This window comes from Penicillium atrosanguineum (assembly GCF_028827265.1).
Source record: "Penicillium atrosanguineum strain IBT 20685 chromosome Unknown utg000001l_segment0_segment0, whole genome shotgun sequence".
Taxonomy (NCBI): domain Eukaryota; kingdom Fungi; phylum Ascomycota; class Eurotiomycetes; order Eurotiales; family Aspergillaceae; genus Penicillium; species Penicillium atrosanguineum.
Genome location: NW_026623133.1, coordinates 2,551,564 through 2,569,290, shown reverse-complemented (window position 1 = coordinate 2,569,290; position 17,727 = coordinate 2,551,564). Strand labels below are relative to the sequence as shown.

Here is a 17,727-nt window from a genome sequence, read left to right as displayed (position 1 = left end):
GCATGAAACCTAACAGAAAGGAAATGGGTAAATAAAACCTCGAGATGTCAAATCATGCGAGGATGCAGGAGCGTGCAAGTGGGGTAGGTAAGAGAAAAGTGAAAAAAAAAAAAAATGAAAAATGAAGAACACCCCTTTTCTATCGTAGATCCATGTTCGCGTCTCGTCGAGACTTCGTTCTTCCTCATGATTCAGAGGATCGGTCACCCGATCGTCGCTGCGTGAAACTGCGTCGGATACTCTCACCCCAGGCGGAGTTGTCTAGGGAGGTCATCACATCCCGTACGCTCATCACACTATTCTGTCGTGAATGGTCGGTACCCGCGGGGGATTGGTCACGGTTGCTGTTGCTGTTGCTGTTGCTGGCGTCGAAGGAGACACGCTCGCCGTACATGTGGCGCGGGGTACGTGAGGGACTAATACTAGACCATTCCGTCGGGGTGCTAGCGCCCGACCCACGGCCCATCATAGTGGTATCAATTCGAGGCAGGTCGGCATGACGCGCAGCTGGGCTGGACTCGGCCCGTCGGTGAGAGGTCGATGATGGCGAGAGCATGGGCGTGAACGGTCCATCCGTCTCCGGTTGTGTCTGTGGAGTCATCGCGCCAGTTGGCTGCTCGCCCTCGTCGGAGTCTCCAGGGTCGTCGACGAAGATCTCTGGCACCATTAACTGCGGAACATCGGTCATTCGGCTAGACTTCTTGCGGTCAACCGCGCGGCGGAATTGACGGGACCAGTATAGAGTGTCGAAGAAGCCAATGACCGTGTTGCGCCGGACGGCTTCCTGTACTCGCTGGAGTCGCGCACGCCGACGGAGGAATTCCTCCAGGCGTAAACTCTTGCTGTCACTGATGACATTGTAATGGGCGATGATCATCAGGCATTGGTGGAAGGAAATGCCGCGCTCGGGGTCTGCAGACACGAGAATCTCCTCGTAGAAGCTGTTCAGTCTCTGGCGTCGCTCTTGAATGGTTTTGACTGGGATGCGGTTGATGATGCGAGAGAGCTCTTTAATATCGATCCCTTCCGCGAGGTCGACAGGGCCTTGCTGCAAAGAGGCCATTGAATCTCGCGATCGAATGGGCAATGAGGTATGCGATGTGTACACCGACGAACTCATTGAATCGCGAGAGTCGGTCCGACACTGTTCTAAGATGGCGCCGACTGTAAATTCACCTTCGTAAATGCGCATTGCGAACACTCCAGAAAGTTCCTATGGTTCAAATTGTTTAGCTTGATATCAATATCAAAAGAGCAACCCGACTGTGACTTACCCCAAGTAACCGTGGGAATGCCTCCTTCGTGATGAAACCGGATCCATTAGGATCATATGTAGCCCAGGCCTGCTTGAAGCGGCGAATCTCCTCGCGACTGAGAGCGTACAGGCCGCTGCTTCGTTGATAAACGTAGGAGAAACTCTCGAAAATGAGTGAAACGAACAGCGAAACGAAAATGTACATGCTGATAATGTTCCAAGCGATGAACAGAGAGCGAGCCCACCCAGCACTACCGCAGTCATCGTCGAAGAAGTCGGAATCGTAGGTACAAAGAGGTGGCACCATCGTCGCATAGTCCTCCATAATTTCATTCCATCCCTCGCCAGAACTGCATCGGAAGAGTAGAATAAGGGATTTGGGCACATCTCGGAAATTCATGTTATGAGTTTCCTGCGAACCAAACTTGGTGAGGCCAAATGTTTGGTTCATCGCAATTCCAAACACGAGGAACAGCACGAACCAGGTGGCGAGGAGATTGCCAATGACTGGTAAACTGGCTGCGGCCGTCTTGAAGAGCTGGTCCAGTTGATTGTTTCGAGGGATCAGTAGAAGTGCAATTGCAACGAGGAAGAGCTTGTTCAACTCAAGAACGACCTGTGATTTTTGGAGTCCAAGGTCCAGGATAGTCGTGACAAATGCACCGGGAACAGCAAGGAGCGAGTACAAGTCCCAAGAGCTTCGACTGAACCGATGCCACCCGAGACCGATCAGTCGGATGAGCACGTTCGCGATGTAGACAAACATGAATAGGAAGAATAGAATAGCTAAGCTGGGTCAGTAAATTGAACAAAGGGGCTATGAGGATCGCCAGCGACTTACATCGAATCATCTCCCATATTTTAGGCTCAGGATAAAACTCTAGCACCAAAAGGAGTAGATGTACCACAAGAATTCCAGTAACAAACCGTGCCCATCGGCCGTGTTTCTTCACTGCGACTCGATAGCACCACTGCCGCCACTGCGTGGTCTTCTCGTTGAAAGAACGCTTCGAGGGAGAGATCTGTCGAAGCAACTTCCGCAATTCCAACCACGATCGCTGTTCAGCGGTCAAGAATGCAACGCCGGTTTGTTCCGTATAATTACGCATGAACACAGACACAAACAGCGTCAAGACGAACACTGCACCGAGCAAGTTGAAGACAACGAAGAATAGACCGTTTTCCGGGGCGACATTGTTCCCAGGTTGAATGCCTGTCGCGATGATGTTCATCGCACTCTCTTGAACATCAATCCATCCTTCTTGAGACACAATCTGGAAAAGAATGAAAAGAGAGTCGCCGAAGTTGTCAAAGTCGTAGTATGGGTTGTCTACGACGCGGGGGGCGAGTACATCCCAGTTGTTGAAAGGTGAGCTGGCATATTCATTGACGCACGCAGTCAGGTTTCCGGAGAAATTGCCATCATTGCAGCTGACCATCTGACCACTGAACAAGTTGACGCCATAGATAGCAAAGGGAATCAAGAAACTCATGGAGACGGCCGCTGCGGCAACAACCTTCCACCCACCAACGATGATCACGGAGTGAAATGTATCTTTTGCACTATCGCTGACGTTCAGAAGTCGCAGAGCTCTCAGAGCTTTGAAAGCTCCAATGGCTCTGGAAACGCCCCAATCCTTCTTCAGAGAGCTTCCAACGTTGATCCAAAGAGTGACCAACACGATTCCGTCAATGAAGCCCCAAGAGCTGCGGAAGTATGCATTCGGTGTCCAGAAGAATCCATCGGCGATCGTTTTGATAATCGCTTCAACAGTGAAGATAACTGCGAAGCCTAAATCGGTGTAGGTGAACCAATCGCGGTCAGTGCGGAAATTGTTTCGCTGGTACAAGGGCGTTGTGATGCAGGCAAGAAGCACCATTATCACGATAGCCGCGTAAATAAAAGCCGAGAATGCATACCACACTGGTTTGTATGGATCCACCCCCTCGACTCGATTGTTACCTCGCCCCGGGCCGACAATCCGTTGGCAGAAGTGTCGGACTGGATCATGCGGCGAGAACATGAACAGCGACTTATTGTAGTTGGGATGCTTGACGAGGTACTCTCGCTGTGCCCGCTTTCTCGCCTCTGCTGCAGACACAACCTCTCTAGCCATGGTTCTAGGGTCGAGCTCCTCATAGCGCGCGGAGAACTGAAGCTTCGAGTAGAATGGATTCGGCTCACGACCCATAATGAGGGAGGTAGCCCTTGTCCATAGCCGTGAAAGTGCACCAGGCTGGACAGTGTCGTGAGCCGCTCCTTCGGGCATTGCACTTTGTCGTCGGGCATCTTGTTCTTGTTCCCGTTCTCCCTCTTCCTCTTCGTCAAGAAACTCTCGCACAACGGCATCTTTCAATAGCATTTCTAGTGCAGCAGGCCCATGGTCAAGTGGATCTTTATAACGATCTGAATCTCGGCCTAGGCGAAGGATTTTTGACAGGGCGAGATTTCCCTGCTGGGCGGCACCGCCGACGTGGCGCTGTTCGAGGAATGCTCGCACTTGCTGGAGTCGTTTTTCATCTTCTGAAACATCAAAACTCTCCTGAATGACAGCAATAAACATGTTGAGAATGATGAAGTTAGCCACAATGAACCACAGAATAATGAAGGCCGCAGAAATCCATGAAGTCTTGAATGGGACTGTATATGCGGTGACGTTGTAAAGAATGGTCGTCCAGTTCTCGCTAGAGAGGATTTGATACATCCCAAGGAAGGAATTGTAAATATCAGCGAATGTGACTGTGATAGAGTTGCCACTAGGGTCCGTGGAAGGAATCTGGCTGCGGAAAAGCTGGGTCGCGAAAATAGATGCCAGGAACGTCATCAAGAACAAAAAGAAGATAAGATTGAGAAGACCAACGACGTTGCTGAAGACGACCATGATGAGCTTTCTGGTCACGGAGAAAGCCAGAACAACGCGATAGACTCGAAGAATTTGAAAGAGTGTCATGACGCTGTAAGGACGGCCCGAGTTCCTGATAGCGGGTATCTGTATAATGCAAGTTACAATCACAAGGAAAAAGTCGAACCAGTTGCGGCGCTTCCGATGGAATATGCGCCAATCCGATGCAAATCGCAAGATTATTTCGACGAGAAAAACAAGAGTGACGACAGTCTCGGTATTGTTGATAAAATCATCTCGATCCGCTGACATAGTTGAGCTTCTAAGGGCCTGAATAACAAGATCGAAAACGATTATGCAGACCCAAAGCCACTCCGTTTTGTCGTAAAGTTGCTTCAAACCGCTGACCCTGCGTGTAGCAGTATTGTCGTCTTCAACCGAGTCGATCTTTTGGACAGCGAAAGCACTGCGTTTGCTCTCTTCTCGAATGACCTGGAATGAATGCGTGATAACTGCAACCAGCAAGTTCACCAGCCACAAGCTCAATATGACCAGACCGAAGGCAAAGAATAGGGCTGCCGCAAGATAGTCACTATCAGTGGTATAGTATAGCAAATCGGTGAAGGTGTTAGAGCTCATGATAACAAACACGGCCTCCAGCGACTGTACGATATTGTCAAAGCTCAAGGTTCCGTTATACGGGTTTCCGCCTTCCACGCATAGAGAGCCTCTGGGACAGAGGTAGCCCTTAGCGCCAGTACTTGTTGTTGATGGGCTACCCGTTGCGTCGAGCCAAGGCATTTCCTGGCCCGTTACGTTGTCCAAGTAGCCTCCACACAGTTGAAGTGTGCCATAAGCGTCATTCGAAGTAAAGTTGCTCTTGCCTAGGGGATCGACCCAAACGCATGTTCTGCGCAAGCTAGACTTGAAGCTCTGAATACCCACAATGGCGAAAAGTAGCCAGAAGAAACCGATGAGGAATCCAACGTGGACCAAAAGCGGCGCAGCTCGTTTCAAACTTCGAAGGATGACCTGGGTAGGGTAAGTCAGCAATGTGAAATGAAAGTTGTTATGGGGCCGTGCCATACAGATGTGCCATTCGTCAAGGCAAGGAGACGCAAGATTCGAAGACAACTCAGCATGCGAAAGATGTACAGCTGTTGCGCCACCTCGAGGCCCCTCAAAGAGAGAACGAACGATATCCAGAAGGATATGATGGCCACAAAGTCCAGTCGATTGAATGAGTGCCGAAGAAACGCTCGGTGAGCGAGTCTCACGCGGCGTTTCTGAAGCGGATCATCAATGGGTTCAGCGTCCAACATGTTCATCCCAGTAAAAGTCCGTATAATCGAAGCTTGGGGTTCCTGCGGCAGGAATGAAACCTTCTTGGTCGTCTGTCGATGTGGAGTGATGAGATTCTTTCCCTTTTCGGCTATCGCTTTTCTGATTCCCAGAGAGCGATTGAGCGTACTGTATTCCTCTGGGTTGAAGATGAACCCAGACACCAAGATCTTCGCCACGATCTCGAGGGTATATATAATGAAAATAGCCAAGAAGATCCAATCCATGGGGGTGGATCCCCATGAGACGGCCAATGGTCGGTCGAAGACGGAGTTTGCAGATTCTACGATCAGCAGGATCGTCTGGACGATAATGATAGCCAAGATAAAGGGCTCTGTGAAAGGGTGGACTAGAATATCACACAACCAAAGGCGAAGCGAATGGTTCGGTCCGAGAATCCCAAGGGACCTGCCTCGGAACGGATTGTTTCTATACTTCCACATATTCTTGGACGCCCGCTTCTCTCTCGGCGGTAATTGGGACGTAGGATCATGTGCATAATCTGCCATTGCTGGCAATTCTGGAGGCCCTTCCAGGCGTGCACTTTTGTGATGCTCCTCTCGATCAATCGTCTGTAGAACAACTTCCGGCTCGTTACTCAGGTTGACCACACGTTGCGACATGGATTGCACCATCGAACTAGCTCTTTGTAGAGGTCCACTGGACGCCGACGGTGACAGGGACCGGGACCGGGCACTGCTGCCAATACTTCGTGAACGGCCCTCCTCGATATGTGGCAGGTCATCACCGAGCCTAGAAGAAGCACCACCCTCGCTACCTCGACGTTCCCCCGCATTATCTACGCCACTGATTGGTTGAAGGAATCGAGGGTCTGTCAAGCGTGCAGTGTCATCTTCGGCGTCATGTTGAGGGGAGTAATTATGATCGTGAGAGTGGTACCCGTCCAAGGGTACATTATCGAGATCGGAGGCGACATCGTCAAAGCCATTCATGGTCGAAGGGCCTCCTGAAGGATTTGAGCGCGGCTCATTGAAGCTAATGCCAAAAGACATCGCTTGCGCCAGGGCTCCCAAGTCCTCAGGCGCCTGTTCCTCCTCGACGCGCGGTTGAAAAGGGTTTCTGCTCGCAGAGCGTGAATCGACCGGCGAATCCTCTGCGACGCTCTGGTATTGGGTCCGCGACCCTCTCCTCATCATCGACCGGCGCGAGAAGATCCCACTCGAGGCGCTGTCGGCGCGAGCTCGACCGCGTTCGTCTGCGGGGGAATCATCGGGTCTGGAGAGGTCCTGAAGGGGAATATGTGTATTTGAAGGGCTCTCATCGTGGCCACTGTTGTGGTTATTCGGCGCCATCGTCAGGCTGTATTAATTATTATCGAATCGCAGACATCGCAGGCTGTGGCTTTGGGGGGGGGGCAGGTGTCGAATAACCGGGGTGCCGCGACAGGTGGGCGTGGGGAGATCGATCTTCAGGAGATAGGAAATATGAGGGGGGAAGAGTAAGAGAGAATGATAGATATGACGGATTAAGGCGGGAGCATGTTAGGGTCTAGACGTCTAGGCGCAGGGCCAAGTTGCAAAGCTGAAGGATGTTTAGGTCAAAGCCAGAACCAAAAAAAGCGTCGGTCGCAAGCCACCGGCATGTGGTGATTGGGGGTCCACACTTCGCGATCCAGCGGTGTTTCGTGTTTTCAGTGGAGTTCGAGCTGATCGAGGGTGGCTAACGCGCTTTTTAGTCACTTTAGTGCTTTTCTACATAACGTTGAGTTCCCTTGGCGGATGTCGCTTAACTACAGGGAAATTAAACATGACCCTACACGGTGTTCACATACTCGTAGACGCTGACGAAGCCTTGCAAAATAGTGGTGCCTGGTGGGGCGGGTTACCAAAAATAGTTCACATTGTCTCGATACTAATCTGTATCCATCGCACCCGAGTCCTTCTTGACATGTTGCCGAACGCCATCTAGAAACGCTTCCACTGCATCGCCTCCACCTAGGGGTACACCTCCTCGTCGCATGAACCCTCCGTTGGCCACGGGAATCTGCAGGGCCTCGCTAATGCTAGGCAGTCCACCATCCCGGAGCGCAACGGTCAGACTAGCCAGACTTTGCATAAACTGGGGGGATCGGAGCACTTTGCGGAGAATATCTTTCTTTTGGGCCAGATCGAGTGACAGGAGGGCCGCTTGGGCCAATTCGGGGTCCGTGTCGGCTTCCGCCGCCTCCGCATTGCCCTGAGCCAGCAGGAGCAGAGCTGGCGGTAAAAAGTTCAACAGATGGTCGGCCGTGGTCTCGTCTAGGGATTCGATAAATGGCAGCGTAGTTGGGGGGGGAAGAAGGTCCTGAAGGGTCGTAGATGGTCGTTCAGGGTCCTGGGACTGGGACTGGCTCTGACCGCCACCCAGAGACTTTAGGAAGTCCTGGACTACTGACGATGGATCTCCTGGGGCAGCTCTAGAAAGAAAGAAGGGGAAACATTAGAATTCCGTGACTCGGAGCATAATACACAGGGTTATGTACCTACGCTCGTCCACCATCGGCTCCACCCTCTCGCGATTCCTGGCCCTCCTCACGAACATCACCCCCAGTTGCGTCCGGGCCAGCTCCACCGCTGGTGCTTCCGTGCCTCTGGTTAGTGTAATGGTCGGTGCCCTCCACGTCCTCCATGGTCTCGTCATCGTCGCCGCTGGATGGTCGGCGGGGGAGGTTAGCGATCTCGTGCTCCACATCCACCTCCTCGCCCTGCAACAGAACATCGACAATCTCTCCTAGCTTAAGATCCCGCGGGCTGAACCAACTCAAGTCGCCATTCTCGTGTTGGGACTGGGATTGCATCCAGAACAGATAGCGCTGAGAGCTTGACGAGAACTTCAACACGAAGACACGACCATTTGTAGCGCCCTTGCCGGCGGGCCTGTATGGGGTGAAGCTTCCATCTGAGGGAATCATGACCAGATCAAGCTCGGGCTCATCGAGAGATGCGCTGCGAGGGCGCCAGCAAAAGTGCACGAGATCATCTTCGGAGTAGAGATAAACGTAGCCGGGGGTCGACTTGGGCTTCACGGAAGGAGGGTTCGTAGAGTCCTAGATTCATACTGTGAGTACTCCTCGAAAGATAGCCACTTCTTGAGTCTGTGAGAGAAGGGCAATGCATTGTTGTGAATTCAGTGCCACACTTACATCGAAGTCGCAGATACCTGCTTTGAAGGTGATGATGGGAGCTATCGACATGGTGGAGTCGTGCGGTTATGAGAAGCCAATGAGTGTATGGAGGTATTCAGGTAAATGGAACCACGCCTGATGAATGGTAAATGTTGGAGACGAAGATGGAGGGGACTGCGGAATGAAGCTTCGGGATACGTCAGTTCCTGGTTGTTTGTGCTGAGCAGCTGACTTGCACTGGGTGCTCTTGTGCCCGGCCCTAGTTGTGGCCTTCACTCCAAGGCACCGATCCGTTCATTTTAGTCATGTGACCACTCAACAGATCGTCACCGAAAAAGCCTCAGAAATTGATCTCAAAATTGCCCCGCCAAGAGGTCATGAAATGCTACGCACCCTCGGAAGGCCACCTTTCATCCCTTCGCGCCAGCTTACAAACCTGGTGATGATGATTTTTATCGTTAAACTGCTTCCAACTTTTTATTTAAGCACAACCCCATTTCTGTAGCAGCTCTTGAAACCAGAAGTTCGGTGATCTGCGAATATCCCGTAAAAGACCGCAAATACCGACGGTCTTGCGACAGTTGGTACCTAGAGCTGGAAAGTATATAAACGACGTCACATCTCTCATAGATTCAGAATCGTTTTCAGATTCGCTTTGCGTCTATTCCTTATTCTTCTCTACCTGATGGCACCTATGAAGGTCCTCGTCTGCGGCGGCGGTTGCGCAGGGCCTGCACTTGCTTACTGGTTAACGCGCAGTGGTCATCAAGTCACCATCATCGAACGTTTCCCAGCCCTTAGGGCCACAGGTGCCCAAATTGATATTCGTGGCCAAGGGATTGTGACAGCCAAACGCATGGGGCTACTGGATACGATCCGCAGTAAGCTTGTTGATGAAGAGGGAGTAGCCTTAGTCGACTCGGAAGGCAACATCAGAGCAACCGTTTTGGCCAACAAGTCTGGGAAAGGTGCTCAGTCTCTCACATCTGAGTTCGAAATTATGCGTGGTGATCTTGTGCGTATTCTTTACGACGCGACAAAGGATAATGTGAAGTATATATTCGATACTTCGGTCGATCATTTCGAGCAAGACGAGCAGAAGGTGACTGTCTACTTCTCCAATGGCCCTTCCCAAACATTTGATCTCCTCGTCGGAGCAGACGGCCAGGGCTCGCGCATTCGTCAAGCCATCATGCCTCCTAATGCTCCAGATCCTTATCGACGACTGGGGATCCATATCGCCTACTGGTTCATCCCGCGCATTGAAAGCGACAACAATATCCGCAGAACATACCAGAGCCCGGGCGGTCGAATGATCATGCGTCGAAGCCACAACCCAGCAGAAACGCAGGTATACTTCTTCCTCAGAGACGATGCTCTTGAATTCTCGAGTATTCACAAAGCCTCGGTGGAACAACAAAAGGATTTCTGGACTCAAAGGTTCCGTGGCGCCGGCTGGGAAACTGATCGGTTTTTGGAAGGCATGAAGACGACAAACAACTGGTACTGCCAAGAGGCTGTCCAAGTGCAAACGGAGACATGGCATAAAGGCCGAGTCGTTCTTCTGGGAGACGCTGCCCACTGCCCGTCGCCATTCAGCGGTATGGGTACCACTGCTAGCCTTGTTGGTGCTTACGTCTTGGCTGGCGAGATCGATCGAAATTTGGAGAATCTCCCTCAGGCCTTTAAAAACTATGACAAGACCCTCCGGCCATTCATACATGAGGTACAGAATGTGAAACCTGCGTTGTTGAAACTGGGAATGCCGGAGACATGGTGGGGAATCGCCATTCTACGATTCATCTTTGAGATACTATGCTTCCTCCGTATTCCCGAGTTGATGTCAATGTTTGCAAAGGAGAGGGACGGTGATTGGAAGCTACCAGATTACTCTGAATTAGAGGCATTCAAGGAGTAGGAGTATATCACGAATTAACATGAGACTGACGTAATGTGAACCGTATATTGATTCAAAGGGTATTACTGCGTCAATAGAAAGGGAGGAATAACAATTGTATATACTCGACTCAAGCAATGAGTTCTCTTAAATCAGCGCTAGCGTATATGGTATGTGAAGATCTGAAATGGATATGGAAATGCCTAGAATTGCATCGTTTCCAAGAAGGCTTCCAAGAAGGAAATGGAAATCGTCTACAGAACAACATTCCTTATCGGTAATGACGGTCCACAAAGTTCAACTGTTAGGGCAATCTAGACCCACCCGGGGCCCGAATTAGGCACCAAGGCATAAAGTGTGTCGCGTGGCTGACTCAGATCGGTTCGGCTAACCCGTATCACGTGAGATAGGGCTTGTTCTTCCCACAAACCCTCTAACTGTACTCCACTCGCAAGTCCGCACATCAACCTCAACACCCAACCACCAACCCGACAACCACCTACACCAACTTCGTCGCAGCCACCATGTCGGACGCTACTGTTGGCCAGACGAAGCAGTTTGGAAAGGGCCAGCGGACTGTGCCGCACCCGGCCCAGAAGGCCATGAAGTGGTACCCCGTGGACGACGAGTCGCAGCCCAAGAAGGTCAGCATACACTTCGACAATAGACTCGGGTTTCGCGGAGGATACGGGCATGCGTTTATTCGCTTGGATGTGTGCAACGATAGGCGCCGAGTCTGTTTGAATCGAGTCTGCACGATGCACGACATTCAATTCAACATGACCAGTAGCAATTGCCGAAATTTGAGATGAGCCTTTGTGGCCTCGCAACCATCTTCGCTATCATCCGAGCGAATTCACCATGCCGTGGATTCTGCAAACCGCGAAATCTCAACACGTTCACGAACAGAGTTGCTAACATTCATTTGTGCGTATAGGTTCGCAAGACTCTGCGTCCCACTAAGCTCCGCGAGAGCCTCCAGCCCGGTACTGTCCTGATCCTCCTCGCTGGTCGTTTCCGTGGCAAGCGCGTCGTTCTCCTCAAGCACCTCGACCAGGGTGTTCTCCTCGTCACCGGCCCCTTCAAGGTCAACGGTGTCCCCATCCGCCGCGTCAACTCCCGCTACGTGATCGCCACCTCCAAGCGCCTTGACATCTCCGGTGTCGACTCCAAGACTGTGGAGAAGATCTCCGCTGCCGACTACTTCACCAAGGACAAGAAGGCCGAGAAGAAGTCTGAGGAGGCTTTCTTCAAGCAGGGCGAGAAGCCCCAGGTGCGTTTTGAGTCCACTCAAATCAGATTTACGAAACCAGTCATACTAACCTGAATTTGCTCTACAGAAGAAGCAGGTTGCCAGCGCCCGTGCCACCGACCAGAAGGCCATCGACCAGTCCATTCTGGCCACCGTCAAGAAGGAGGAGTTCCTTAGCAGCTACCTCGCCACCACTTTCAGCCTCCGCAACGGCGACAAGCCCCACGAGATGAAGTGGTAAAAAAGTGCGCTGCGGCGGCCGCGGGTTCGGTAGATAGTTGGGGAGGACTCATCTTTCAACGAGGGGCGGCTCGATTGCACATCGGCATCCTTTCGCAGTGACGGAGGAGTGGTTTATGAATCATGTAACTCAGTATGGGATCGGTTAATTCGGACACTCGGCTGTTGTTTCTCCTTCAAAAAAAACACTCCCCTTTTTCACGCGTGGCCGGTTCAGCATGACTCTCTTCTCTTCTTGTCGGAGGAGGAGGGAGGACCAGCCGTGATGTGATGAAAGACTTCAAACAAAAAAAGATTAAAAAATACCTCACTCCAGCAGCCCTGCTGGATTCCATTCATGTTCAGTACGACATACACCTCCCATTTCCAGGTTCAGGCGGCAATCCAAAAATTTGGGTACTCTTTTATAATTCTCTCTACTTCCGTATTGAACTCTTAGACTCTTATCTCTATGTAAATTTAAGCATTGAAGATCAGATTTGATCAGCCCAAAATTTTAGTGGGCGCGGGCGTCTCCATTGTGCGGTAACGACGTAATAGGTCCGGGGTTGGAATGTTGTCCTTGTTTATATATCTCTGCAATATGTATGTGACTATGCCCAAAAATTGGCCTTACACATATTAATAAATCAAAATCAAGATTGCCAGAACTGAAACTGTTATAACTACACAAAAATAAACTCCAAGATTCACAAAACGCAGGTCATGTCACAATTCATAAGTTCATGCAATCATTCAAGCATGTCCGTTCCTGCGGGTGCGTGCGGGTGTGTTTCTCCGCAGTGTACCTTCCCTAACCTTCCGCTTCGAAGAGTCCAAAGCTTTCCTGACCCTGTCTTCAATCTCATGCTCTTCAAGCTCACCCGCCAAATCATCCTCGATATCCCTATCACCAGCAGTTGTCCCACAGATCCAATCCAAAAGACCCCAGGTTCCAAAGTTCCCGACTCCACCGTCAATCAAATGAATATCGGTGCGGCGCGCAATTCCTCCCAAAAAGAAGCTAGTCGGCATGATCGTATATCCCGAATACGCAAATGTCTCCTCGATAGAGATACTGGACAGATAGAGCAGGAAAGTGAGCATATGGAACCGGAAGAGCATAGCCGGCAAGTAAGTGGGAAGGAATTTATGCACAAGGTATGCAAGCGGGTGATCGTAATGCGCGGTGAGCGGGAAAGGTGCATTAAGCTGGTGGTACCAATTATTGTGGTACTTGGCGAGGATATTCTTCGAGTGCAGAACGTAGCGGTGTACAACGTATGTGAGAATCTAAAACAGGATGTTAGCATGACAATATCGACCACCCGCGCGATCGGCTTACCTCTCGAACCAGCAGCCCGAAGAACATGTCCTTGATCATTCCCCAGGGCATTGGGAGCTTCATGGAGACTTTGATTGCGCTGCGCACGCCGAGTCCACGGACTAGGACGGACTCAATCGCTGCTTGTGCAGCAACGCTAAGACAGAGGTTGAAGATCGTCCATCCTGCAACCTTGAACTGCTTCAACCGGAGCGTGTGTCGCTTTTTGCCTCCAGGTAGACCGGCTTCACCCTGCGCTTTGATTGCGACTGCGGTGGACGGGACGAGAATGTCGAAGAGGAAGAAGACGAGAGAGGGGAGCGCGTGGAATAGCAATCGCGCGGCGGTCGAGCCGAATAACTCTACTCGGAGCGGGGAGTGGGATAGTACCAGGGTGCTCCATGTCATATAGAAGAACAGTAGATTTAGACTGGTACTGTAGGATGAGATGGCGGGCACGAACAAGAGCGACAAGAAGGGGATCGAGAACAGCGCGTCCATCGTGTCGAGTCTGTCGCAAGTACCCGAGAGATACAATGGGATGATGGGGCTGGGAATGACGAGCTTCGTCTGCAAAGTAGAGCTAAACAATTAAAGGTTTGAAGACTGTCGCATCGTCGAGCGAAATAAGACCCAGTGAAATACGATTAAGTAACATATTGAGCTCGTCAGTGGCGGGCAAGAAATTAAAATTGGAGAGGCAGGTTCCGATCAGCACTACGTCACCGCCCGCATTCCGACTACAGTATGCAGAATCACATCACTACTTGGGGGACATGAGATTTGGAATGCAAGGCGTCAATTCAGAAAAAGTGTTCTTTAATTATAACTGCTCGGGATGAGTGTGAAAGCCTCAGAGGCTTAACGAAGGTAAAGCCATACGGGCAACATGCAACGTGCAATATGCAGGGTATAATACAGACGCGGTACAAAATTGAAACCTAGGAAGCGCTCTCCTCAGTGCCCGGGGGCGATGGGAGTCCGTTGGTCTTTCCCCAGTTAAAAGCCTTGTTACGAAGGTCTGGAATGACCTGGAGGAACACCAGGTTGCTGAGCCAGCTCAGCAAGGTGTCGCCGATGATGGAGTTTCGGGGACTGGGTCCAAGAGCGGTACCCTTCATGATGTTGCCGACAAACATAGTGGTAATAAGGTATTCGCCGCGTTCAAGAGCAGCGATGGCGATCTTGGCCACCTCCTCGGTTGTCTGAGGCTTGTCGGCCTCCTCGAGCATCTTGGTCAGCTCGGGCTTGAGCTTCTGCTCGTTGTCAAATCCGGGACTGAGAATGCCCATGGGGAAGACAGTGTGAATCTTGACATCAGCAGCAGGAGCCGAGTTACGGTGTCGCTGAGTGTAGGCTCCATTGTACATCTCAATCTCCTGACTGAGAGTATCAGATAAGGAGCGAATGGCAGCCTTGGCAGGCGAGTAGGGACCGTAGCCAGCAATGGGAGTAAAGGCAAGAGTGGAGCAGGTGAAGATGAGGTGTCGGCGTGAGTTGGTCATTTGCTCACTTGGTGCGACAGGAGCCAGCCAGTTGCGAAGAGTGGCGTGGGCCATGTTGGCAGCAGTCCAGTAGACGGTGTCCATCTGCTGCTTTTGGACAGCGAGGGGCACTTCGGTGAAGAATCCAGGGTGGCAGAACCCAGCACAGCACCAGACGATGTCAGGAGCAGACCCATCATTCCAGGCAGTGACTTCACCGACGACACGCTCACACTCATTGGCATCGGTGAGATCAGCACTGATGTAGAGGAAGCGTTGCTTCTTCGAATTGTTGCACTTGGCCTGGGACATGTGTAAGCCAAGTAAACAAAGAGAACAGGAGAATTCATTCGAACCTTCATCTCGTCAACAGTGCTCTGGAGCTTGGAGACTGTGCGAGCAACGACCACAACATGAGCGCCTTTGCTAGCAAGCTGGATAGCGGCAGCTCGGCCCGTGCCATCAGAGCCACCAGTGATGAGGACAGTCTGTGAGAAAGGAACCTAGTCAGCTTCCGTGGCCTCAAGAGAGGGGGATTCACTCACTCGGCCCTCGACGGGGAACTCGTTTTTGCGACTGAACCCGAACATCTTGGCTAGCGTATAGGCGATGACAGTGCAGACCAGTACAGATACTACCCAAGTCGGGGCGGTATTAATGTAAGAGGGGATGAAAGAAAGACTGTAAGACATGTGGAAGCAGGGAAAGGAAGCAATTGAGAAGAAACGAGGGAAATTGGGAGCCACTGCCGTTCGACTGTTTTATGATATCGATGAGAAGGAGCGATGAGGGATGCCCTTTACCAACTGGAACACAATTACCGTACGGATCTCATTCAATATGGTAATTTAGCAGTTTGAACGGTTTTAAGACGGCAAACAGGACAAACATCGAGTTTTGCTGCCGCCCGCAAGGCGGTGAATGCCGACCAAAAAATTATTTTGTCGCAGTTGATCAGCTTGGAGTAAACCAGCTACACATATTTCACCATGGGTAAAAAGAGAAAGGCCGGTGGCCGTCCGGCGCAAAAGACCGAAGCCCCTGCGCGCACCAAGTATGATGTCGAAGAACGCTTCGACTCCTCTGAGGATGACTTCCAGACCGGCCGCGACCAGATCCTGCTGGACGACGGCCCAGAGACCAAACGGCGCCGGAGAGTTGCCGAAGAAGGTACGTTTGTTGATTGAATACATAATATGCGAAGGCAAGTTTCTGATTGTTCGTTGCAGAGGAGATGCTTCAGCCCTCCGACGAGGAAATCCTAGGCTACGAGGACCAGGACGAGGACGACTTCGAAGGCGAAGAGGAAGACGAAGATGATATGGGTGTCCCCAAGGGCCGCCGTGGCGAGGAGGATGATGAGGAAGAAGAAGAAGGTATCGCTGCATGGGGTTCTTCGAAGAAGGATCTGTATAACGCAGACCAGATCGAGACCGAGGTTGATGCCCTGGAGGAAGAGCAAGAAGCCAAGAGGCTGCAACAGAAGCAGCTGCAAGCTATGGACGAGGCTGACTTCGGGTTTGATGAATCCGAATGGGCGGACTCCGGCAAGGCAGAGGACGAAGAGGATGCTGGCGTGGTCACAGAAGTGCTCCCCCAGCTGGAGATCACCGAGGACATGGAGACGGACGAGAAGCTCAAGATCCTCCAGTCGAGATACCCCGAATTCGAGCCCCTGGCGAAGGACTTCACCGATCTTCAATCCACCTACAAGGATCTACAGAAGGCAGCATCGAAAGCCTCAACAGCGACAAATGCGGATGACGATGAGCCTCAACCTGCCCCCGTGGCTGTCGTGAAGCTGCGTGCTTTGTCGACATACCTGGGTACCATCAACCTGTACTTTATGCTTCTTGCTTCATCCTCCGATGGAACTAACGGCAGCACGCCAATTTCCCCCGCCGAGCTTCGACAGCACCCTGTGATGGCCTCTCTTGTGAAGTTCCGGAAACTCTGGGAGAAGGTCAAGGATCTCGAGATTGAGGAGGTTGTCGAGATTGCTAAGAAATCCAAGGCTGTTGCCAAACCTGAGTCCACTGCCCAGAAACAGAAGAATACCAAGGAGGTCAAGGCACCCACGCCCAAGAAATTGAGCAAGGCAGAGAAGGCGGCTCTTGTAGCACAAGCCGAGGCCGAAGCCCGCCGCGCCGAGCGTCTCGCGGAGACCGAAGCCGGCTTCGCTGATCTGTCCAACCTGACCACCGAGCCTGGCCTGAAGCGCAAGACTAAGAAGACCAAGACATCTGTGAATGAAGAAGACTCCGACTTTGGTGACGAGGACGCCCTGACTGCCCGTGAAGCCGAGGAGAAGGCCAAGCAGAAGCGTTCTCTCCGCTTCTACACCTCTCAGCTCGCACAGAAGGCCAGCAAGCGTCATAACGCTGGCAAGGATGCAGGTGGCGATGCCGATATTCCCCGCCGCGAGCGTCTTAAGGACCGACAAATCCGCCTCAACGCCGAGGCTGAGCGCCGTGGTCGCCGACAACCCGACATCGGCCAAGAGCTCGGTGGTGACAGCGACGACGAAGACCGCCGCATTGCCAAGGAACTCCGTAATGGCAACAAGGCCGGCAGTGACGATGACGACTATTACGACATGGTCGCTGCACGGGGCAAGGCACGCAAGGACGACAAGAAGGCTCGCGCCGATGCCTACGCCGCCGCAGCTGCCGAGGGCGGCCAAGTCCACATGCAAGAGGCGGTCGGCCCTGATGGAAAGCGTGCCATCACGTACCAGATCCAGAAGAACAAGGGTCTCATGCAGAAGCGCAGCAAGGACTCGCGCAATCCGCGTGTCAAGAAGCGCAAGAAGTTCGAGGAGAAGAAGAAGAAGCTCGGCAGTATACGCCAGATCTATAAGGGTGGCGAGAGCCGCGGTGGATACGGTGGTGAGCTTACGGGTATCAAAAAGAACCTGGTCAAGAGTGTCAAGCTCTGAGGCTGGGATTGGGTTTAGAGATGAATTTTCTTTTCGCACGGCGTCTAAGT

At 51.9% G+C, this 17,727-nt stretch overlaps 7 protein-coding genes across 7 annotated transcripts; 3 read left to right on the top strand and 4 right to left on the bottom strand.

The window, feature by feature from the left end:
* Positions 1-184: 184 nt before the first annotated feature.
* On the bottom strand, positions 185-6,752 carry cch1 (calcium channel protein CCH1; the record flags this gene model as incomplete). Its single annotated transcript, XM_056881049.1, has 4 exons — positions 185-1,213; positions 1,275-2,041; positions 2,097-5,130; positions 5,187-6,752. The coding sequence occupies 4 exons, from the start codon at positions 6,750-6,752 to the stop codon at positions 185-187; spliced, it is 6,396 nt and encodes a 2,131-aa protein (XP_056746287.1).
* Positions 6,753-7,311: 559 nt separating this feature from the next.
* On the bottom strand, positions 7,312-8,632 carry N7443_000992 (uncharacterized protein; the record flags this gene model as incomplete). The annotated part of the gene is made up of 3 exons (XM_056881048.1): positions 7,312-7,855; positions 7,926-8,485; positions 8,582-8,632. 3 exons carry the CDS (start codon positions 8,630-8,632, stop codon positions 7,312-7,314), a joined length of 1,155 nt encoding a protein of 384 aa, XP_056746286.1.
* A 616-nt stretch (positions 8,633-9,248) lies between these two features.
* N7443_000991 (uncharacterized protein) lies at positions 9,249-10,481 on the top strand (the record flags this gene model as incomplete). The annotated part of the gene is made up of 1 exon (XM_056881047.1): positions 9,249-10,481. The coding sequence occupies one exon, from the start codon at positions 9,249-9,251 to the stop codon at positions 10,479-10,481; it is 1,233 nt and encodes a 410-aa protein (XP_056746285.1).
* Positions 10,482-10,916: 435 nt separating this feature from the next.
* Positions 10,917-12,144, top strand: N7443_000990 (60S ribosomal protein eL6). Its single transcript, XM_056881046.1, has 3 exons — positions 10,917-11,104; positions 11,398-11,733; positions 11,801-12,144. The coding sequence occupies exons 1-3, from the start codon at positions 10,985-10,987 to the stop codon at positions 11,951-11,953; spliced, it is 609 nt and encodes a 202-aa protein (XP_056746284.1). The 5' UTR covers positions 10,917-10,984; the 3' UTR covers positions 11,954-12,144.
* A 543-nt stretch (positions 12,145-12,687) lies between these two features.
* On the bottom strand, positions 12,688-13,756 carry N7443_000989 (sterol desaturase family protein; the record flags this gene model as incomplete). Its single annotated transcript, XM_056881045.1, has 2 exons — positions 12,688-13,224; positions 13,277-13,756. 2 exons carry the CDS (start codon positions 13,754-13,756, stop codon positions 12,688-12,690), a joined length of 1,017 nt encoding a protein of 338 aa, XP_056746283.1.
* A 440-nt stretch (positions 13,757-14,196) lies between these two features.
* Positions 14,197-15,329, bottom strand: ksrA (3-dehydrosphinganine reductase; the record flags this gene model as incomplete). The annotated part of the gene is made up of 3 exons (XM_056881044.1): positions 14,197-15,018; positions 15,096-15,227; positions 15,285-15,329. 3 exons carry the CDS (start codon positions 15,327-15,329, stop codon positions 14,197-14,199), a joined length of 999 nt encoding a protein of 332 aa, XP_056746282.1.
* Positions 15,330-15,728: 399 nt separating this feature from the next.
* On the top strand, positions 15,729-17,677 carry N7443_000987 (something about silencing 10 family protein; the record flags this gene model as incomplete). The annotated part of the gene is made up of 2 exons (XM_056881043.1): positions 15,729-15,909; positions 15,969-17,677. The coding sequence occupies 2 exons, from the start codon at positions 15,729-15,731 to the stop codon at positions 17,675-17,677; spliced, it is 1,890 nt and encodes a 629-aa protein (XP_056746281.1).
* Positions 17,678-17,727: the final 50 nt, after the last annotated feature.

Coding starts and splice junctions, on each gene's coding strand:
- N7443_000990 (XM_056881046.1), top strand. CDS start 10,985: ATGTCGGACGCTACTGTTGGCCAGACGAAGCAGTTTGGAAAGGGCCAG. Junction 11,105..11,397: donor ACGAGTCGCAGCCCAAGAAG/GTCAGCATACAC, acceptor TTGTGCGTATAG/GTTCGCAAGACTCTGCGTCC. Junction 11,734..11,800: donor AGCAGGGCGAGAAGCCCCAG/GTGCGTTTTGAG, acceptor TTTGCTCTACAG/AAGAAGCAGGTTGCCAGCGC.